Source organism: Emys orbicularis, chromosome 18 (assembly GCF_028017835.1).
Source record: "Emys orbicularis isolate rEmyOrb1 chromosome 18, rEmyOrb1.hap1, whole genome shotgun sequence".
NCBI classification, from domain to species: Eukaryota; Metazoa; Chordata; order Testudines; family Emydidae; genus Emys; species Emys orbicularis.
This window is the reverse complement of record NC_088700.1, coordinates 2,600,110-2,622,907: the sequence shown is the minus strand read 5'-3', so window position 1 is coordinate 2,622,907 and position 22,798 is coordinate 2,600,110. Positions and strand designations below refer to the sequence as shown.

The 22,798-nt window shown below is 43.3% G+C and overlaps 1 protein-coding gene across 1 annotated transcript in view; it reads left to right on the top strand.

Annotated features, from left to right (window-relative positions):
• The first annotated feature begins 831 nt into the window (after nucleotides 1-831).
• The window catches only part of GAPVD1 (GTPase activating protein and VPS9 domains 1), a 63,704-nt gene continuing 41,737 nt past the window's right edge, over nucleotides 832-22,798 (top strand). Inside the window, exon 1 of the mRNA XM_065418970.1 lies at nucleotides 832-958. Within this exon, the coding sequence (XP_065275042.1) occupies nucleotides 951-958 (8 nt within the window). The 5' untranslated portion in view covers nucleotides 832-950. The remainder of the gene's footprint in view (nucleotides 959-22,798) is intronic.

The following is a 22,798-nucleotide window of genomic DNA, read 5'->3' as shown; positions in this document are numbered from 1 at the left end:
GTTTTTACTTCATACATTTCTGATCTCATTTGAGATACCCAGTCTTTATATTTAATTACACTTATGAGGAGTCCAATAAAAAGTTGAAATTGAAATCCTGAACTGATGTTTACAAAATCAGAATAGTATCAGATACAAAGATACATGTCTCAGGCAGGCATGTTTATGAGGCATTTGTCAGAAGGGTGCAAATTTGACTAAAACAACTCTCTTCTTTTGTGGTATCTACAAAAAAAATCAATCGTGGTTAAGTACATGGTTTGCCATTGAACATTGTTTTTGATGCTGACCAATACAATTTGTTCCCTTGAGCTTCCCACGCCAGTGCATTTTACTCACCTGTTTTCTGTAGTTTTACACTTAGATTGCAAGCTCTTTGGGACAAGGGCTGTCCTTTTTCTAAATGGGGGCACACTGACTAGCACAAAGGAGCCCTTGCCCCTAGGTGCTAATATGAATAAACAATAAAAGTAACATAATAAATGCTCCTTATGCAAGCAAGAGCTTTATTTAGTTTAGTACACTTGGCAGGCCCAGCATCTACACCCCATGCAATACAATAATACAAAGCATTACAAGCAGAAATACAGTGTAGACAGTCTGACTACCCTGCCTACCCGTGCCTGTGGGCTAAGGCAAAGTGGGGTTCTGTGTCAGGCCTCCCTCCATGTATGACAGTCCGTTTCTGAGCTGGTAGCAGCTGTCTGCTATTTCTGTTCCCATTGCTCCCAAAGGCAGACCTAGATGTTCCTTTTCTCTCGCCTCCTCTTTCCATGTCCGGACCCCCGCCCATCTCTCTCCTCCTGGAACTACATCTCCCAGAAGGCCTGGCGCCCCACGCCGCATGCGCAGTGACGGGCCTGTTCGTTCTCGCTGAGGGAGAAAGACGCAAGCAGCCGCGGGGTCTCGGTGGAGCGGCGGCGGCTGGAGACGGAGAGCGACGGCGCCACATGCATAGGTTGGGCCCCCTCCCCTCCCCGACGTGCTCCCTCCTCCGGCGGCTGCTGGCTCCGGCCCGGCGCTGCCGCCGGAGCCTGGCGCGTGCGAGGAGCGCGCGCCGCGGGGCCCGGCCGGGGGAGCCCAGGGGCCGGAGGCCGAGTCCTCGCGCCCCCTGCTGGGGCGGCGCCGGGGGCCGCGGGGCCTCTGCCCGCTCTTCCCCGCCACTCCCTGGGCTCGCGGGCGGCCTGCTGCTGGGGCGGTGCCAGGGCCCCGCTGGGCCGGGCAGCCCCTGCCCCACGGAGCCTGCAGCCGGCGCGAGCAGGGGGTGTGGGTCCCCCCCTGGCACGCGCGGGCAGTGGGCAGAGACCAAGTGCCCAAGGTCATGCAGGGAGTTAGTGGGGGAGCTGGGACCAGAGCCCAGGGGTGCCTGTCTGGTGCTCTCAGCGCAGACCCATAACCAGCCTGCTGGCCCACTCGGGATTCCTGGGCTGGGGGCCGGGGGGGGGGGGAGAGAGGGAGAAATGAACAATGGCAAAGCAACTTACACTCCCTTCAGAGCAGTGCCAGGGATGCTGGAGAGAGGAGTGGGAGAGCAAAGAGAAAACTGGAGCACGAGCCAGATTTTCTTGACAAGTAGTGCCCTGGGGCTACTGGGAGGACGGGTATAGACCTGGGAAAAAGAGGGACGGAAAACCAGAAATGATAACAATGTGTTTATTGTGACGTATGTTAAATTGAATCTTAGTAGCTACTTTTGTTTCTAGACAGATGAATGTAGCTCTGAAAAACATTCAGCATTTGTGGTGCAGAACCATTCACGGTCCCATTTGCCTTCTTGCCTTCCCAGGAGCCATTGTTACCTGGCATGTCAATATTTAGCAAACTGCAGTCATTGAAGTATTAATGAGTCTTTTCCTCCCATGACATTCCAAAGAGAAGTACTGCAGGACCAGAGCCCTGTCTGAGCTAAGTCACTGTGACAGTACCAAGGTGTTTTAGAATCAATTTGGGTAGCTTTTATTGTAGAAGTTTTGGATGTATTCATAGATTAAAAAGCTTTACATGGAAGAGCATTCTGACCTTCCCACCTCTTGGTTACTGCTGGAATGTATCTGCTCAAATTGAATGCTTTTTTCTTTGCTAAGTCATGATATTGAGTTCTTCTTTATAGGACCAGCTTTTATGGCATTAAGGAAAACGCCACTGTAAAAATTGCTTATCTTTATAACTGAACATATGATCCTTTGTTTACTAACGGGTTGGTCACTTTTTCTTCTTGAAGGCTAAAACTGGCCTGCCATGTGTAAAAGAGACAATCTGAAGATGATAGGGAATGAATTAATTATGGGACAAGTATGAAAGTTTTGAGAGTCAAGTATCGGGGTAGCCGTGTTAGTCTGTATCTACAAAAACAACAAGGAGTCTGGTGGCACCTTAAAGACTAACAGATTTATTTGGGCATAAGCTTTTGTGGGTAAAAACCTCACTTCTTCAGATGCATAGAGTGAAAGTTACAGATGCAGGCATTATAAACTGACACATGGAGAGCAGGGAGTTACTTCGCAAGTGGAGAACCAGTGTTGACAGGGCCAATTCAATCAGGGTGGATGTGGTCCACTCCCAATAATAGATGAGGAGGTGTCAATTCCAGGAGAGGAAAAGCTGCTTCTGTAATGAGCCAGCCACTCCCAGTCCCTATTCAAGCCCAGATTAATGATGTTAAATTTGCAAATGAATTTTAGTTCTGCTGTTTCTCTTTGAAGTCTGTTTCTGAAGTTTTTTTGTTCAATGATAGTGACTTTTAAATCTGTAATAGAATGACCAGGGAGATTGAAGTGTTCACTTACTGGCTTATGTATGTTGCCATACATAAGCCAGTAAGTTTTGAGAGTGAACCTCAGTATACTAGGTAAGAAGTTGGGCAGGAGTCTTCGAAAAGAGACTTGTACATTGTAAACTGCTGTTACTTCACAGAGAACTTTAAAATATTCTGTCTAGGCATCTGTTTACACATCCCATTTTCATTCTTTTATTTGCTCTTTTTATTAGTTTCTTTGTATGAAAATATGGCAATGTCCTGAGAGTTTTTCTGTTCCCTAATTGAAATTAGTTTTCACTTCATCTTTGGTTATAGTACCAATCATTTCTAGAGACTTCAGATAGGAAATAAATAGGTGAATTCTTAAGACAGCCATCTTAATTCTTAGAGTGGGACAGACACACAAATTTGTTTCAAATAGCATGTTTTTCAAAGTTTTCTATGAGGCATGGCTCTCTAACAATGACCCCGTGATTTCTTCTAACTGTACGAATGTGCTAGATATCAAGCTCATGTGTCATATATGCGTTATTGTCAAAAAGTACCGTGGGAAAAGACTGCCCAGTCGTATTTTGATGGAGTCTGAGGCTATGTCTACACTACGCACCTCTTAGCGACACAGCTAAATGATGGGGTCTAAATTAGCTGTTACCACTCAAGAAAGAGATCTTGGAGTCATTGTGGATAGTTCTCTGAAAAACATCCACTCAATGTGCAGGGGCAGACAAAAAAGCGAACAGAATGTTGGGAATCATTAAGAAAGGGACAGATAATAAGACAGAAAATATCATATTGCCTCTATATAAATCCATGGTACGCTCACATCTTGAATACTGTGTGCAAATGTGGTTGCCCCATCTCAAAAAAGATATATTGGGAAAAGGTTCAAAAAAGGGCAACAAAAATGATTGGGGGGCATGGAACTGCTGCCATATGAGGAGAGATTAATAAAACTGGGACTTTTCAGCTTGGAAAAGAGATGACTAAGGGGGATATGATAGAGGTCTATAAAATCATGACTGATGTGGAGACAGTAAATAAGGAAGTGTTATTTATGCCTTCTCATAACACAAGAACTAGGGGTCACCAAATGAAATTAATAGGCAGCAGATTTAAAACAAACAAAAAAGTATTTTTTCACACAACGCACAGGAAACTTTGCCAGAGGATGTTGTGAAGGCCAAGACACTAGATCAGTTCATGGAGGATAGGTCCATCAATGGCTATTGTCCAGGATGGACAGGGATAGTATCCCTAACCTCTGTTTGGCAGAAGCTGGGAATGGGTGACAGGGGTTGGATCACTTGATGTTTACCAGTTCTGTTCATTCCCTCCTGGGCACCTGGTATTGGCCACTGTCGGAAGACAGGATACTAGGCTAGATGGACCTTTGGCCATACTGGATCAGACCATGGTTATGTTACAGCCATGCCACAGGTGCACAGTGTAGGCTCTCTTTGTCGACAGGAGAGAGCTCTGCTGCTGACAAAGTACTGTTAAATTAAATAAATAAAATAAATTAATGGAGATATCCCATCTCTTAGAGCTGGAAGGGACCTTGGTCATCGAATCGAATCCAGCCCCCTGCCTTCACTAGCAGGACCAAGTACTGATTTTGCCCAGATCCCTAAGTGGCCCCCTCAAGGATTGAACTCACAACCCTGGGTTTAGCAGGCCAATGCTCAAACCACTGAGCTATCCATCCCCCTTGTTGTTAACACTGGTGCTTTTCTTCTGTAAAACTTTTGTCGTTTGGGGGAGGGGTGTGGTGTGTGTGTTGTTTTTTGTTTTTGTTTTGTTTTGTTTTTTTCCACACCCCTGAACGACAAAAGTTTTACTGACAAAAGTCCAGTGTAGACAAAGCGTGATAATCTGACCCTCCCCTTTATCTGCATCTTCTTTAATAGGACTGTGACAACTGCCTGTCTGTCTAGCCAGCCTGCCTGCACCAGTCTCCTTAAAGGGGACTCCTGATTCAGACCTGTACCTCTTTATATAGCTACGGGCTTTCTTACTAATTTTAATTTGAAGCCTGCCATCAGAACTTGTCTCTCACTGAATGCTTTCTTAAAGAAACTTTGCCCACTTAAGATCTCCCTGCTTTTTGCCCTGCATCTTGGTAGGACTGCAGGATGGTACTCATTTGTACATCTTCCTGTTCCTAGTTACAAACTTCTTCAAGAAGATCTCACGATTCAACATTTTTAATACTTAGATCCAGTTTCTACTGTACAAGGCTGTCACAATACTTTTATTTTCCTATTTCATAGTCCTTAAGTATTTCAGCCTAATTGGATATTTTAAATCACCCTTTACTTGCAGTTCTCAAAATGCAATACAAAACTCCTGAAGGGGTGTGTGATGGGGTGGACTAGGCCCAAAGGCCCCTGCTGGAGGCCTCAGGGTTCTGCCACATCCATCCCAGGGAAGGAGCAGTGGAGAGGTCCTCCAAGCAGGGTAGAGTGGCTGCAGAGGAAGCAGCCAGTCAGGGCCCAGGAGGGCCATCTAAAAGGAGTTGCAGAGCAGTAGTCAGTTGCTACTTGGAGAAGAAAGAACTGCAGGCCTGGCAGCCTGGAAGAGCCGCAGGGCCACTGACAGTTTGCTAGCAGAGACAGGGGGAGCTCTGGCTGGTTGCTAGGAATGAGTAAGAACTGAGCCTGGTGGGGGCTGCTGGAAGATAGTGTCTCCAGGGAGGAAGCCCTGGCGGTACAGCCCAATACCAGGGCTGGACTACTTAAAGACCAACGCCCAGGGAGGGCTAGAGAGAGAGAGAGACACCACCAGAGGGGTACTGAGATTGGCCCCAGTGGACCGTATACCCAGAAGGGGTTTGTGCTGGTTAATATGCAGACAGTGTGACTCAGCCAGAGCGCTGTGTCACTGACAAACCCGCATGAGAAGCACCCAAAGGGGTCACCAGCACTAAAGAACGCAGACGCCCAACCAGAAGGGGGCACTTGCGGTGGGTGACAACCCCGTTACAGGGGGTTAATCTTCACAGTGTTGCTGGGAAAATAGATCACTTTTATTGGGTGTGTCTGAGGATATAGTCACATTAATTCACAGTGATCCTGCATGCTGTTCCACGTGAGCAGACCCCAGTGCTCAGAGACCCACACTGACTTCAGTGGGGCCACCCATGCACAACAGCTTACAGGATAGGGCCCTAAATTTGCATGACATGAAAACAACCTTCCTAATATGAAAAATGATTTTAACATTTTGTGGTATACAGCCTATTTGCAAATACACACTTTTAAAGAGATTGTCTATAAATATAGTTTCTCTTTCCAGCAGATGCTGAATCCTGCTAATGTGAAATAAGCCCTTCTTTGCTTAATAACTTTAAGAACCTCCCAATCTCTTATATTTTTGGGGGAGAGTGTCACTTAGTAAAATGTTCTAAAAATATAATCATGTATACACATTAGAAATATATTAGCAAGGAAGATATTGCTGACCCTTTATTAATGGGCCATTTTTAGCATCTGTTGTCTTTGTTATTACTTAAGACACAGACAATTGTAGTGTTTTTTTTGTTTTTGCTTATGTCATGAAAAATTTAAATGTGGTATGTGGTATTCACAGAGTTATAAAGTTTGATGTGGTTTAAGTAAACAGAGTTTTGTAATGTTTGTCTAAAACAGGGGTGGGCAAACTTTTTGGCCCTAGGGCCACATCGGGTACAGAAATTGTATGGAGGGAATGGTAGGGAAGGCCAGGAGAGGCTATGCCTCCCCAAACAGTGAGGCGTGGCCTGGCCCTTTCCCCCTATCCAGCCCCCCGGAACCTCCATCCAACCCCCCCCCCCCCACTCCCCACCCCTGACTGCCCCCGATGACTGCCGCATCCTATCCAAACATCCCTGCTCTCTGCCCCCAACCATCCCCCCGGGACACCCATCCCCTATCCAACCTCATCTGCTCCCCACCCCTTGACCGTCCCCCTATCCAACCCTCCCAACTCTCCTCGCCCCATGTTACCTGTGGGGGGGGCAAAAGGGGGCTCGGTCCTTTCCCTGTGCGTTTCCCCTGCTCGTTTGGCTGCTCTCCCTGGCAGTCAGGCAGGGCTTGCTCCTTGTCTGGGGTTGGCTGCTGGGGACAAGGGCCAAGCTTGCTCTGCCCAGGCCCCTTGACCGCCCCCCTGCTCCTCGCCTCTCCCTCTCCCTCCTCGCCCCCGAAACTCCCTCTGACCACGCCACCCAGAGCACCAGGTCTGGCAGCCCGGCCGGAGCTGCAGCCATGCTGCCCAGGCACTGGGGGAACTGTGACTGCAAGGGAGGGGAGCAGAAGAGGAGTGGCCAGGGGCTAACCTCCGCCCTGCTCACCACGCTGCCAGGGAGTTGGGTTGGCTCCTCCGCAAGCCTGTCCTGACCCCGCTCCCTGGCAGGAGCTCGGGGGCCAGAGGGAAGGGTCCTGTGCGCCGGATGTGGCCCGTGGGCCGTAGTTTGCCCCCCTCTGGTCTAAAAGTTCACCTGGCTTCCCCTTGTCAAATATTTCTTGTGAACTTTTGTTTTTCTCTGTAAGTTTAAGTACTGTAACCTGTGAAAATGGCATCTTTACAAATGTAGTTTTGGGGTGGGGTTTTTATTCTTTTATTGTTTTTGGTTTTTTGAGTAGGTGAAAGTGATCTTCTGCGATTAAGCTAGCAATTGTGGAGTCTGAAAGTTTGGGTCCTCTCTTGTAAATATAGACAATCTTAAGTTTATCTGTTTTTAAGTGTTATCAAACCGAAAGCCTTCATGCTGTTTGTTTACATTTCGCAGATACTATTTATTTATTAATAAGTAAAAAAAAAAAAAAATGGTTGTAGCGAGGGACTAATTCCCCACAACTACGTAGTTGTGTGTGATGACAGCATTTCCACAGACTTTCAAAGCTGACTTTCTTTGAAGCTGAGATGATAGAAAATAAATTGGAACTGTGCTACAATGTACTTTGGGACTAAGATCCGAGTACAGGGCTTTACATCTGTAAATGAGAGAGAGATAGCAATTGCAGTGAGTCTTATTGGTAATCATATCAATATTTATTTAAATTTATAAAATATAAAAAGATGCCATTCTTAAAACAGTAGGTGTGTTTGACATAAATTAGAGGCAAATAATGCTAGCAACTGATAACCCTGAACTCCCAACCATCACACCATCCTCAACCCCTATCAAGTTCCTCTTACTCCAAAGGTCTTGGCAAATAGATATGCTTTGCAGTGTGCCCTGGTGGTCAACAGACCTGGGATGCTTTGGACCAGGGAGAGGAGGTTGCAAGCTGCTCATGGAGAACAACCTTTTGCCAGCCTCCTTTCTCTTAAATCCAAGGGATTCCAACTTGTGCATATCTGCTGTTGCAAGTGTGGTAGGATGGCATAAGAAGAGAGACAATGCCTTAAGTAAGAATGTTCAAGCTATTGGGTGAATGATCATTTTCTAGTAATACCTCCACTATTTATTTTTTGCAGCACAAAATGAGTCATCTGAAAAATGGCTATGTCTACACTGCCCATCAGTGTCAGCAGTGGGTAGGGTTAGTGTAGAATCATGCAGCAATGAAAAGCAAGTTGCATCCACACTGGAGAGTGTAGCTACCCATGTCAATGAAAGGCTCCATCAACTGGAGGCAGCTGTTAAAAATAGTGTAGATGTGGGAGGTGCTGCTTGGGCTGCAGAGAATCATGTAGGATATATACCCACAGGCTTCAGGCATACCTTTATTTGCCCAAGCAGTGCCTCACTCTCTGCACTGGTCTTTATCCCCTTCATAGGGGAGCTAACAGTGTATGTACTTTACATGCCGCCGTAAATGGTGTGCAGTGTAGACATATCTTTAGACACTGCATAAGTCCGTCCATCAAATGATCGATGTACTCTGTAAAGGGATCCTGAAAATTAAGGGACTTCCTACCCCACACAAAAAAAATCCCACCTCCTACTTTAAACTATAAATCATTACACCTCTACCCCGATATAACACGACCCGATATAACACGAATTCGGATATCGCGGTAAAGCAGTGCTCCGGGGGGGGGGGCTGCGCACTCCGGCGGATCAAAGCAAGTTCGATATAACGCGGTTTCACCTATAATGCGGTAAGATATCTCGGCTCCCGAGGACAGCATTATATCGGGGTAGAGGTGTATTATCCTAGATTTCAAGATGGGTTGAGGCTTCCACCGAAGACAATACTTTGGAAAAACAAAGCATCTATTCTGTAGGAAAAACCCTGGAGATACATTCACATCTAAGCACCATGTATAGACATTTAGTCTTCTGTTAAAGAAAATATGCTATCTGGATTTTAAAACATTGTTTAGATAGATATGTTGTTCTCGTGGTTTTTTTTTTTTTTTTTTTTTTTTTTTAAAGTAACTCCTGAGGTAGGGTGATGAAACTAAACTAAAAATTTGTTACACTGTGTGGTTAGTAAAGGAGGAAGACATTTGCCTTTTTGCCTATAGGAAATGTATGCAAAAGGTCACCAGATTTAAAAAAAAAATAAAAAATCTTTTTGTTTCATCACACTAATGTGGACACACTTGATTACAAACACCACTATATTCTGATACTAGTTGTGTTGGCTAATCTTCCTTCCCACTCCAGTTGTGCTAAATTGTGCCCAGGAATAGTAATCCTGTTGAATAGACAATACATTCAGTGTTGCAGTGCAGCCAGCGGGCACAAGTAAATTTATAATGCAAAGTTGGGTTAGTCTACTATTAAAGTTGAGGTTTGAAAGTTTGAGATGCTGGTTTTTAAAGTTTAGAACTCAGTTCATATAATTTATTTAGCTATCTTTTATTTACAAGTGAAATTTTCAGCTTTTAACTTTTTAGCTAGCTCTTTGAGACACATGCCATTTATTTAAATCCAAATTCTGTTGCTTTTTAGCTGTTACTGTAAATGTTAATGAGACAGGAAACAACATTTTATGTTTTGATATGGGACAAGTTAGCAGGGAAACCAAGCAAGCTTGCTTAGGAGATATTTTTCAGTTTGACAGAATGGTTCCAATTTTGTCTTGGTTTGCCCTGCCTAGATTTGACCTGTCCAAACTTGCTATGGAAGCTGAATCCTGTGTGAGTGCCATGCTAAAAAAATAACCTGAAGCAAGAAATGTTCCAAGTGAGAAGAAAAGAAAAAATAAAACTTACTAATGATCTTTACCACTTTGGTAAATAATCCTTATCAATTTTGTTGAATGCTTTTTTTAGTGAAGCACATAAGTATTTTATAGAGCTGGTGGTTTCTTTACATTGCAATACAAAATCAGACATGTATTTTGTATTAAGCATTAGTTAAATTTTCAGTCATCTAATTCAGTATAGTGGTTTTTAGGATTTTATTGCTTTTTATCTGTCTGTCCTAGGTATTTCTAAGGCATTTATCACCTTGGTATCTAAGCACCATATCCCCTTTTTCTTATGTTGTGCTATGTTGTGACAACAGTTGTCAAATGTCATGTCAGACAGGTATGTCAAAACATTTCAGCTCATGCTATCCAAGAGCATCATGATGTGTTGTATATTATTAACATTAATCATTGTATTACAGTACATTTTTGTGGCTTGTCATTCTTTTTTAGTAGTGTTTAAGCAGCCTCATAATAATTTACAGCTGCAATACCAAAAAACCATTTCAGCGTATCTACGTTGAAATTACAGAGAGAGCAGGAATTTAATATGAAAAATCCAGGTACTCGCTTAAATTCTATTGTTTCTGCAGCCACATGGAATTTAAACTTCTGTTTGTCACAGAAGTGATTTAAATATCTGGATTTTATAAACCTTTGTCCTTTGGGCCTGGTCTACACTAACCCCCAAATTCGAACTAAGGTACGCAACTTCAGCTACGTGAATAACGTAGCTGAAGTCGACATACCTTAGTTCGAACTTACCGCGGTTCAGACGCGGTCCACACGCGGCAGGCAGGCTCCCCGTCGACTCCGCGGTACTCCTCTCGCCGAGCTGGAGTACCGCAGTCGACGGCGAGCACTTCCGGGATCGATTTATCGCGTCCAGACCAGACGCGATAAATCGAACCCGGAAGTTCGATTGCCAGCCGTCGAACTACCGCGGTAGTGTAGACCTGGACTTGGACAACTGTAAATAATCTTTCACCTCTTCAAGTTGATAAGTTCTTTGTCTGGGACCATAAGGTGATTTCATGAGCACTTACAAGCTAACACAGTTGGGCAATTATGACTTTTTGTATTCCATAGTAGTTAATAAGAACATTCTTTAAAATTCTTGTCCTGAATGCTGGAGTGAATTGAACTGCTCTGCAGTACAGGAAGGCTACAGCACATACAATTGTTTGCTCATCATGATTTCTTTAGATAAATAAAGTTCCTCCCTTCTTACTTGATTTGTCTCTTTTTCCAAGTAGCTGGGTGTGACGGGTTGGACTCCTTAAGGTGCCACCTGATGTGCTGGGATATCACTGAACCTGCCTGTTCTGCCAGCCAGGGCACCCTTTTTACCTGTCTTGCTGAGCCAGGCTATTATGCCTCCTCCAGCATACACACCGGCAGGGCCACACCCAACTGCAGAATGAGTCAGACACTGAGATCAGCTCTGGGAAGCCTCAGCTTAAGGGACTTACCCCAGCAGTCAGGTGTCCACCTCCCTTGGAGTGCAGACCCAAAGGTATATTATGAAATCCGCCCCCTCCCTCAATGTGGAGGAAGGTATGCATAGCCGCTTTACCCCCCCCCCCCCCATTATGAATTGCTCAAATGGAGTTTATATTATAAACAAGAAATAAATTTATTAACGACAAACGGTGAATTTTAAGTGGTTAAAGAGATAGCAAACGGAACAAAGCAGATTACTAAGCAAATAAAATAAAACAAAACACACATACTAAGCTTGTTTCACTAAAGAAATTGGTTACAAATAGTAATTTCTCACCCTAAATATTGTCACAGGTAGATTACAGAAAGTCTTGAAAGGCAGCTACACTGGCCTGCAGCTTGAGCCTTCAGGTATTTCCACTTGCAGACTGGACACCTGCTCAGCTTGGGTTCAACCTTTCTCCCCTCAGTTCAGTTCTTGCTTCCAGGTGTTTTTCAGTGTCTCTTTGGGTGGGGAGGCAAAGGAGAGCCATGATGATGTCACTCCCCTGCCTTATATAGCTCTTGTGTATGGCGGGAACTCTTTGTCTCCCAGTGGAAGAATACTGGCATTCCAAGGGGTGGGTCTAGTACCAGGTGACTCAGACCCATGTCTCTGCAGGGCTGTGGCAGCCGTTACTCGTAGGCTGTCTGGAGCGTCCACCGGAAGACTACGCTCTTTCACGTCCATTGTCTTTGCTAATGGGCCATTAGCCCTGTCTGGATTTTCCATTGTTGTACCTGAAGGGCTAGTTGGGGGGTGACACCCAACGTAACACATTTGAAATACAGATACATAGTCAATATTCCTAACTTCAGATACAGAAATGGTACAGGCACACACATTGGATAATCACATTCAGTAAATCCTAACCTTTCCAATTATATCTCACATGAGCCATCTTGCATAAAGTATATATCAGTTATGTCGTATTCATTTCATAAGCATATTTTCATAAAGAATATGGAGTGAAACATCACACTGGGTGTTTCAGAGCAGGCTGTATTCCTAATATTTGTATTTAGAGCAGTGAGACTGAGCACAGTCATTTATTGACATTGTTATTCATGTGCTTCTCTTTTTGCTGAATTGGAGTTGGTTATTTTGGTCACTTACAGAATTTAGTAACATTTCTTTATGCAGTAGTTTGAAGCCTTCCAACATGCCATACCTATCAGATGCATTCCTTTACTTTCATAAGGACATGTCTATACTACAAAATTAAGTCGACCTACCTTATGCTGGCATACAGTCGCTGCAGTAATTACATCGCTTGGCCTGTCTACACTTCGCTCCTTGGGTCGGCGATGTGCTTCCTCACCAGCAGCGTTTGCATTGATTGTACTGTCAGTGTGGGACATTGTGGGATGGCTCCTGAAGGCCAGTAACAGTCTGTGGAAGCAATGCAGTGTTTACACTGACACTGTGTTGACCTAACTACGTCGACCTTGACTGTATGCCACTCGTGGAGGTGGAATTATAACATCAGAGTAGCAGGGCAGTTACATCAGCGGGAGCAAAATTTAAGTGTGAAGACTTCCTTAGGTTGACGTAAGCTGCCTTGTGTCGACCTAACTCTGTAATGTAGACCAGAGCCAAGGTTCACAAGCTATACCTTAGGGCTAATCTACAGTGGCAATGCTAAAGCGGTGCCACGGCAGTGCTTTAACGTGGCTTGTGTGGTCGTGGCAGAGCGCTGGGAGAGAGCTCTCCCAGCGTTCTAAAAAAACCACCTCCACGAGTGGTGTAGCTACCAGCGCTGGTGCACTGTCTACACTGGTGCTTTACAGCGCTGAAACTTGCTGCCCTTGGGGGGTGGGGGGGTGTTTTTTCACACCCCGAGCGAGAAAGATGCAGCGCTGTAAATTGCCAGTGTAGATAAGCCCTGAGTCTTCCTCTTTAGTTTCCAGTCAGTTTGCCCTGTTACTCCAGACTTCCACATGACTTGAGAAGCATTGTCGAAAACTGGTGAGTGGGAGCAGTGCCTCTCATTGGTGCAGTGCTTTTTCCAGAGGCTGAGTTCAATAGCAGTCGTTAGCAGGCCAATCAGCTTAATTTATGGAGGACTATAAAACCATAAAAGCTTCTGATTCTGTTTTCTAGATGAAATAAGATTGACTGCACCATGTGAAAACCCAAATGAATTAAAACTTTTTGTCAACACAGTTGTAGTGACTGGCAACCGACTCACCGGTTCACAGCTTAAGGCTTGTACACACTAGTGCTTACTTTGATATAACTCAAGTCACTTAGGGGTGTGGAAAAGCTACCCCCAAGCGACATGAGTTATACCAACCTAAGCACCAGGGTGGACAGCGCTTTGTTGGCGGCAGAAGCTTTCCCAGCGACATAGCTACTGCCGCTTGGAGCGATGACGGGAGAGCTCTCTCCCATCGGAATAGAGCGTCTGCACTGGGAGCGCTACAGCGGCGCAGCTACGTCGGTACAGCTACACCACTGTAGCGATTCTAGTGTAGACTAGCCCTTAGGGCATGGCTACACTGGAAACACTGTCGTGGGAGCGCTCCCGCAGCAGCGCTCTGAAGTGCGAGTGTGGTTGCATGCGAGCGCTGGGAGAAAGCTCTCCCAGCGCTACTGGTAATCCACCTCCACGAGGGGTTTAGCTCCGAGCGCTCGGAGCCTGTCTACACTAGCGCTTTAAAGCGCTCTGACTTGCTGCGCTCAGGGGGGTGATTTTTCACCTCCTTGAGCCAGCAAGTTAGAGCGCTATAAAATGTAAGTGTAGCCAAGCCCTGAGTCTCACGCATCTCTACCTTGAATGGTCTTTTATTGTGTTTGAATTTCCACCACAAAGAGACAGATACTTTTTGCATGTTCATTTCAGGAATCATAATGCTAGAGCCCATGGGCCGTAGTTTGCCCACCCCTGGGCTAGAGTATTTATCAATACAGATGCTCATAAGTGTCATTATTCAAAGTTTATATTGTTTTAGTATTGAAGTTCACAATAGTAATAGCTTAAAAAGCTGCATGACAATGGAGAACCTCTCAACTATTCTGTGCCTAGATGTTCTGTCTCTTGATTTGATGGGTATAATACAACTGATGCAGACATCTGCTGATGAATGTAGGATGTTAGGGAAACTACAATTTTTGTATATTTATAAATAACTTTTTTTTCCCTCTTGACAGCATAATACACTTTAAAAGATTATATTGAGGTAACCTGATATGTTCTGCCATGTTGTGGCACTCTAACTTGTCAACTTATTTTTAGATATACTGCACTCATGTGTCAAGATATTAAAAATGTGTGTGGGAGTATTAATTTGGATTCTGAGCATCACCTGATATTGAGTCACTCCTTTGTGGAGCCTTCTTGGAGTACAAACATGCTGTGCTTTTATTCTGATAATCAGAATTAACTCTAAATTGTCTCTAACCGAAGCCTGTCCTGTATTTTCAAATGAATATATAAATGCACCAATGTCACTTGTAAAGCCTTACTTCAGTAATAAACTTCCCATCCAAATCCTCTCCATAGCCACCAATGATGATCCTACAAGTAAGAAAGCAGACTGATTCCGGGGTTAAGTATATTGAATCTTCTTTCTAGCCACACAAGAAAAACTTCTACAAGATCACCTATAGGACCATGGCTGGCAAAGTTTGAATTCGTATCTTCAAATCCAAATCTCCCAAGTCATATTTGCTGCAGTATGTCAGATGATTTACTTGAGTTCTGAGAGTGAATCTCCACAAGGGGGTTAGTCTGAAGCTTTTCTGATGCATGTCAGGTGACTCTCAGTATGCAAGTCGCACCAATAGTATGCACATGGAACACCTGTTCCATTTTCAGTTTGCATCATGTGAACATAGCATAGCATTCTCCAGGAGTATCCCTTGGTCCTTTGCTTCCTTGCTCAGCAGTGTGCATCCTGGAATTGTTTTCACTGGGAATTGTGGGAAGCCAGGTGGGTTCACTTTTTTTAAAATAAAAATCCTTTCTCTCCGTCTTCACCCCATACTTCCTTTCTGGACTGGCTCATGCCATTTTTGAATTGTTGTCAGTCAGCATGGACCCAAAAAGCTGCTGGTATGGTGACAAGCATGAGTACACAAAGAATGCTTGGTCTGTGTTACAGCATTCAGAGCTGGATGAATTCAGCATTGGACTTCGCCTGTCACCCCTTGGAGCAGATGATGCAGAAGCAGGAGGATGTTCTATGGTAGCAGCAGGAGGAGGATACTGTGCATGGGTGGCAGCAGGATGAGGGAAAAGAACAGGAGGCTGCTGAGCTGTTGGAACAAGAGGAATGGCTCCTGGATCATTTACACAGTGTTCAGCGCTGTTTCTGGTCCTGGGAAACCAGTGTAGATTGTCAGGAAAGGATCATTCTGCAGAGCTGGGACAATCAGCAGTGGTGAGAGAACTTCAGAATGGAGAGGGCTACCTTTTGTGAGATCTGTGCAGATCTGACCCTGGAGCTTCAGTGATAGCACACCAACACGTGGTGTCCCATACTTGTGGAGAATTGGGTTGCCATTGCTGTCTGGAAGCTGGCCACCCTAAATGTACCAGTCTGTAGCCAATCAGTGTGGCTTTGGGAGATCAGCTGTTGGGGGCATTCTCATGCAGATCTCCTATACCATTATTAAGGTGCTCTCTCATCGGGTCCTGAAGCTGTGTAATGCTCAGGAGATTATTGATGGATTGGCACATACGGAGTTCCCAAACTATATTGGGGGCAATTGATGGAAGCCATGTGCCATCATTCCCCTTTCCTTCCCCCTACGAGGGCACAGAATTTATAATCCAAAAAGGATATTTGCCCCTGGTGCTCCAAGGACTGGGGCATCCCTGTGGCAGGTTTCTAGTCACAAATGCCGGTTGGCCTGAGAGGGTCCATGATGCTAGCATCTTTCAGAACTCAGTGCTATTTAAATGATGAAGAAAGGACCGTTTGCCCTCGGGAGCACTGTGGGCATTAATGGTGTGGAGGTGGGTCTCTTCGAACAACAGAACCAAGCTTATGCCCTGATTGTATGGCTTCGTTAGCCAGGCTTAGGCTGCTTGGATGGAAGGAAGAAATATTTTAACTATTGCCGGAGTAGTTGAGTGTGCGTGTGATCATTGAAAGGCAGATGATGTTTGTTTAGGATATAGTTTGGAAGCAGAAGAAAAAAATGGTTCAGCCATTCTAACTGCATGTTGTTTTGCATAATATTTGTGAGGGGGATGGGGAAAGCCTTGCTGATGGGTGGGAGGCTGAGGTCCAGAGACTTGCTCAAAGGTTCAAGCAGCCAGCAAGACATCCCACGGAGAACGCAAACACCCAGGGAAATGCTGTCTGGGATGCCTCTTGTTTGTGTTTTGAATCTTATGCCTGAACATGTTGCCCATGTGGGGGTAGATGGGTGTTGGGATGCAGACATTTTGAGCACGGGGGTATTTTGTATGGGTGATTGACGTTTAACATTCCCTATGTGCTTTTGTAAAAGCCTATGAATGTTCAGCTTTATTTAAAGGATTTTCTGTGTTAAAATCAATGATTTCTCATAATGGATGCATTGTAAACTGTTTTATTAGGAAATAACAATAAAAAACAAAGTTTTAATGAAACCAATGGAAAAATATCTGTATTTGGAAATGCCTTTAACTAATCTTAAGTAACTAGATGCACACAAACTTTTAACTACTGCAACGGGGCAAACAAAACTCGAAGTGCAATAGTAAGGACATTTCAAATACAACAATTTGGAGCGTTGGAGGGGGGGGTGCATAAAGTTAAAGACGAGTATACACCTTGTTGCTGGTGGTTCTTGTCCGCATGGGTTCTGGGATTGAGTGTCGTGGCTCAAAATTCTCATGGGCATTGCAAGGCTCAAAAGAGCTGGACACAAGTGCAAGTGTTCTTAGGTTGAGAACCACTGCTGTAGACACTATTGACCGTTGTGGGTCGCATATGCATCTTGTGGGCCGCATCCACACAATATATATACTACTTGTATGGCCCTGAGGATGTCACGTGAGCTGCAGCTGTGGGCTTATTGGGCCACTAGCAGGCCGTAGGTTGATAACCACTGGTCTAGAGCTTGCAGCTGAGAGGTGAATGGGAACCGCTGGGAGCATTGCTGCAGGTTAGGAGTTGCTGCTTGTCCCAGTAGCCAGCATTGTCCAGGGCCAGAAGGACATGACCGGATCCCAAGTTAAGGGACTGCTGGCCTAGCAGGCGCATGTTTTCCAGGAGGGCATTCTGGCTCAGGATAACATCTATGAGTTGCCTCTGCATTTCTGTCTTTTTCCATGCTCTGCTTTGTCATGGTGATGCCACTGCATCGCTGTCTTTGGCCACTGCCACAATCTCCTAGGAGAGCTGCATTCCTTGTTTGCAGCCTCCACATCTCACTAGCCTGGCTTTCCTCTGTGACTGTGCCAGGAGTTCTACAAACATCTCATCCTGAGCTTTGCTTTTTCTCCCCTTCAGGTTGGCCAGCCTACTGGAAGTAAATAGAGGCCCAGGCCTTGATGGTCTGGCTGCTGCAGGCATTGTGGTTGTGGGAGTAGGAGATGGAAAGAGTCACTTGTTCGTATCCCAGACAAGTCATGGTAGCTTTTTTTCCCCTCAGTATGTATATGTGGCTTTATCTCTTTGAGCTTCCTCCAAAGAATGGGAAGTGATCTGCATGTATAAAGGGTAGTAGGTAGATTTGGCTTTGTCTATCATATCTGCTTTCAAGCTGTTTGGGGTGGGGTGTTTGGAGCTATGTTCCAGGTTTGTTTTTGTGGTTTGTGTGCTGGAGATGCTTCTATGGCATTGGAGCTGTAAAGGGCAGAGGTTATGGAAGGTGAGCTGGATAGTAATCTCCTTTGGGCTATCCTCATTCTCGATGTTACACAGAGGCTGGTGACTAGGAGGAGAGAATGATCTTATTCAAAAAGACAAAGGGCAGACCAGTGAGAGATGCTCAGAAGTTATTCACCAGGACATTTCCCCAAGAAGTGCTGCAAGAGTGGAAGGAGCTTGCAGTCTACAAGGGACAAACTGGATTAACTAGATTGGATCCAGTTTAAAACTCCAGTGTTAAACAAGCCCTCTGAGAAGGCAGTAGCTATTATCTGAAAGACTTTTGTTGGCTGATCTTGTTGGCCTGGTTTTTACTGGGAAAAGAAATGTTAATGTAAGTGAGCTAACTTGAGGTGAAAACTAAATGAAGATAAGACCGTTTTTATGTGTGTGTGTGTGTGTGTGTGTGTGTGTATATATATAGCTTTAATGGTGATGCCACTGCATCGCTGTCTATATATATATATATAGATAGATAGATAGATAGATATACATACACACACACACACTTTTTACACAGATTAGCAGGTTAAGTTAAAAGACTAACTTCACCTGCTGTGTGTAAAATCTGCGAAGTGCTTTATCTTCATTAGGATTTTACCTCAAGTTAGCTAACTCAAGGTAATGCCTCTTGATTTTCCCAAGCAAGGAAGATAAGACTAATGAATTTAAAGCTACTTCCCAGCATTGTTTATGAATTTGGGATGAAGCAAGTTTTTCCCTTCCTGGCTTGCTGATCAGGTTTTTGGAATTTCTAGATTAGTGAATGAGGGTGTGGGGAGAAGTGAGGCCTGGTCTGAGTCTGGCGTATCATAAACTGAGCTCTGCTACTGACTCATCCTTGTAGTATTGGGCAAACAACTTTACCTCTCTCTGTTTTTCCAGTCTGTAAAATTATAATTCTTTACTATCCAATCTCCTCGGAAGTAATTTTATTTGATATTTGTGACATTCCTTGAAGATGAAAAGCCCTACTTAAGTGCTAAGTATTAAAATCTCTTTTGAATTCAAACTTTAGTTATAGTCTCAAAAGTGTCTCTAAAAATGATTGTGTTCTTCTCACTTGTTCTGTTTATATGTAATTTTTTTTTTTTTAACTGTCAACCCTGAAAACTCAGTTTAGGAGTTGAAAGTCAAGCTGAGTTCTTTCAGGCACATCCATCATAATAAGTGATAAAGATTCTTAAGGCTATATTCTGCCTGGGTTTTACCTATAGAACTCCAGTGTCTTCAAATGGTACTGTACATCAGGTGTAACTTAGGTCAGAAGTTGATCTTGAAATTGGAATTTAGTTTAATAAGTCATGAATGTATGAGCCAGAATGAAATATTAAGTGATAATATGGACACCACTGGAAAGAAAAAGCGGGCAATCTAGAGAAACATTATGTAGAACAGTAGAAAAAGAAGCCGGAGCCATGAATATGGCACTTAGAAGCCTGACTGACCAGCACAAGACCAAAATAAATAGTGGAAACTGGTAGAAATCCTATGCACCTGAGGGTGCAGGAGGATAAAGAAAGGAGGAGATAAATTTTCCTGTTTGCTGAAGTATCCACCTCACTCCTTCACCCCTCCCCCCCAACCAAATAAATAAGTTAATATGACCTGTTTCATATTGATTAACTTGCAGTCCTGGCTTTCAAGCTGTGGACAATGAACTTTGGTAAATGCTTTCTTTTCCTGCCTCATAACTAAGCTAGTGGGGTTGGAAATATGCTGTCTGTCTTTTATGGAAAGTATGTTTGAAAGCTCTTGCCCTTGAAAGCATTCTGGGTCCAAATTCTGCCTTCCTGTGTGCCATGCAATTCCAGAGTGAATAATTGGAATTTGGCCTTAAGTCCAAAATATTATTTGTTTCCTATATTTTTGCTGTTTATTTTCCAAAGAATTTACACTCCCATCTTGCTGTCTGCTTCAGCTTTCAGACACTCTGGGCCAAATTCTGTGCTGACTTGCATCCAGTTCAGGAAATCAAGTTGGCACTAAATTTGGCCAGGTATGTTTCTGGAGAAAATGTGGTTAAATAGTCAGTCGGAACTCCAGCTCGCCTTGTGCTTGAGTTAATTAAAATGCTGTTGTCACTTTGAACTCCAAGTAGGTCCTCTGTTCTATATCAAGGGATCCCAGGAATCTAGGACTGTCAGAAGATTTTTGTATTGTATGCAAATTCTCAGAGTTGCCTTAAAGTTATTTAACTGCTTTGAAATCCTGACTCACCTTTCTAAAGCTAGTTTAGGGATATTTTTTTTTTTCAGTACAGTTTTGTGAAGGAAAGATGAGTGCACTGATCTTTTAGCTTTTTAGAGAGCTATCATTGGCAGTCTTTTCTTCATAAATAACTTTCTGGTTATACTTTCTCATTTCCTCCACAGTTGAAGGTAATGTTATGACTAGCAAACAAGAGGAGCGTGTGAAGAAATAGCTGGCTTCCTTCTTACCAAAGCTGAATTTGCATTATTGCCTCCAACTACTAAATCTAACTGCAGGGATTTTATCATATAAAAAAATCTTATGTTTTAGTCACAAAAATAAAACTCTTATTCAAAAGGTGAGCAAATTAAGTCCTTAGAATAATGAATAGCTTTCCAAATAATATAGCAAAAATGTTCAGTTTAATAAAAAAACATTTTAAAAGTGTTTTGACCTACTCCAGGTTCCAAATAGTATGTCTTTACATAATTGAAAATGCAACTTTCAAATGGATCTCTTTATCCTACAGTCTTTAATACTAAGTAAAAGCATACCAGCCCCGTTTTTAAATTATACCAACTATTAATTGGTGGTGAAAAGCATTGAATAGTCTTCCTGTATTTCAGTTGCCATTGTGAAAGAGGTTGCCTTTGCAAAGTAAAACTTCTCCCTAATAACAATTTGTAAAATCTAATGAAAATGTTCCTTATTCTTTAATGCGTGCGCACACACGTGCACACACACACTCTTGCTGTACAGTCCCCTTTGAACAAAAAAGCCTTTTGTAATGCATGTGCAAGGTTGAAATGTACAAGCTCAACAAGAGATTGTTTTCACTATTAAAAACAGAGACTTTGTGAAACCCTATGCAAGTATTTGAGATGTAATTTTACTTTAGGGATCTGAAACTCATCAGATGCAGGTTAATTATAAAATGTCATCTATAATAGGGGAACTTTGCAAAACTAGGAACTTGCCTTCCCTCAAAACGTACACAGTGCATTGTCTCTCATCCAGAATGAGTTAAAATGAATTAATAATTCTACGCCATGGTGCCTGGGTACTGTAGAGATGAGGGCCATAAAAGTACGTAGGCAGCTCTTTAACTCATCCTGATGTGGTTATATATATCAAAATTTGTATGTTATAGCTACCTTGTTTTAGATCCATGTGCTGCAATACCTTGTAAAAACGGAGGAATACAATGACGTATGTCACTATATACATCTTTTTTTCTGGTCACCTGGAAGTTGCTTTAACATAGGTATTTATAATCTATTTCTTGATTTTTATTGTAAGAATAATTTGTTGCAAGAAATCATTTGTTAGAAACCTTATGTTGCTGGCACAGTTCTGTCACTTTAATAGAACTTCTCCATTGGTTTAATGAGGCAGTCACCTTTAAAACTTTTTGTAAAGGTACTATGTATTCTTCTTGGAGTCTTTTTTTGGTTTAATATATCAGAGGGGTAGCCGTGTTAGTCTGTATCCACAAAAACAACGAGGAGTCCGGTGGCACCTTAAAGACTAACAAATTTATATTGGCATAAGCTTTCGTGGGTAAAAAACCCCACTTCTTCAGATGCATCTGAAGAAATGTTTTTTTAACCCACAAAAGCTTATGCCCAAATAAATCTTAGTCTTTAAGGTGCCACCGGACTCCTCGTTCTTTTGGTTTAATATCACCTTCAAGTAGAGAGATGATCTCAGCATGAACTACAGCCTTTGGATTGATTTTTGTTAAGGATACTCTGAGTCTCCTTTGCAAGCTTAGAAAATGCTTTGTAAGTTGAGGTGTTCCGACATTTCTATATATAAAGATTATATATGACAGCTATTTATGGCTTATCTTCCTTTGGATGATAGGGTTTTGCTTGTCAAGTTGAACCATAGGTGAGGGAACTTGGGTAGTAGTTGTTGGTGACCCATGCTCTTGAACCATCAGGGTTTCTTTTAAAAATTCTGTGCCCAGTTAGGGAAGCTAATAAATATAATTTGGAAAGGATCCTGTGGTTTAGTGCCTGGTGTGGCTGGAAAGATCTTTAAAGGAGTACAAAGAGGAGAGTGATATGCCTGCAAATCATAAATCATACTCGCGTTCCCCGAGTGTGGGAGCAAGTAGCATTGCGAGATCAGGCTTCACTGAAGGTGCTAGAGCTGATAGGGAACAGATAGGCATTCCATTTATTATTGTATTTAAGTACCCATCACCATAGTATTCGGGTGCTCTAACATATACAGGGTGGTGGAGCTGGTCATAATTCTTCCTACCATACTAACACTCAAGAAGGGCTACATCTGATGGTGAGGAAATGAGGGGTCAGCTAAGGTAATTTTCTTTGTAAGAAATCAGGTGAGGTTAATGGCTGCTCAATTTTCTTCTCTGTAATTGTGCTTACACAAATTATATTGTCCATGTTAATATGGTTTT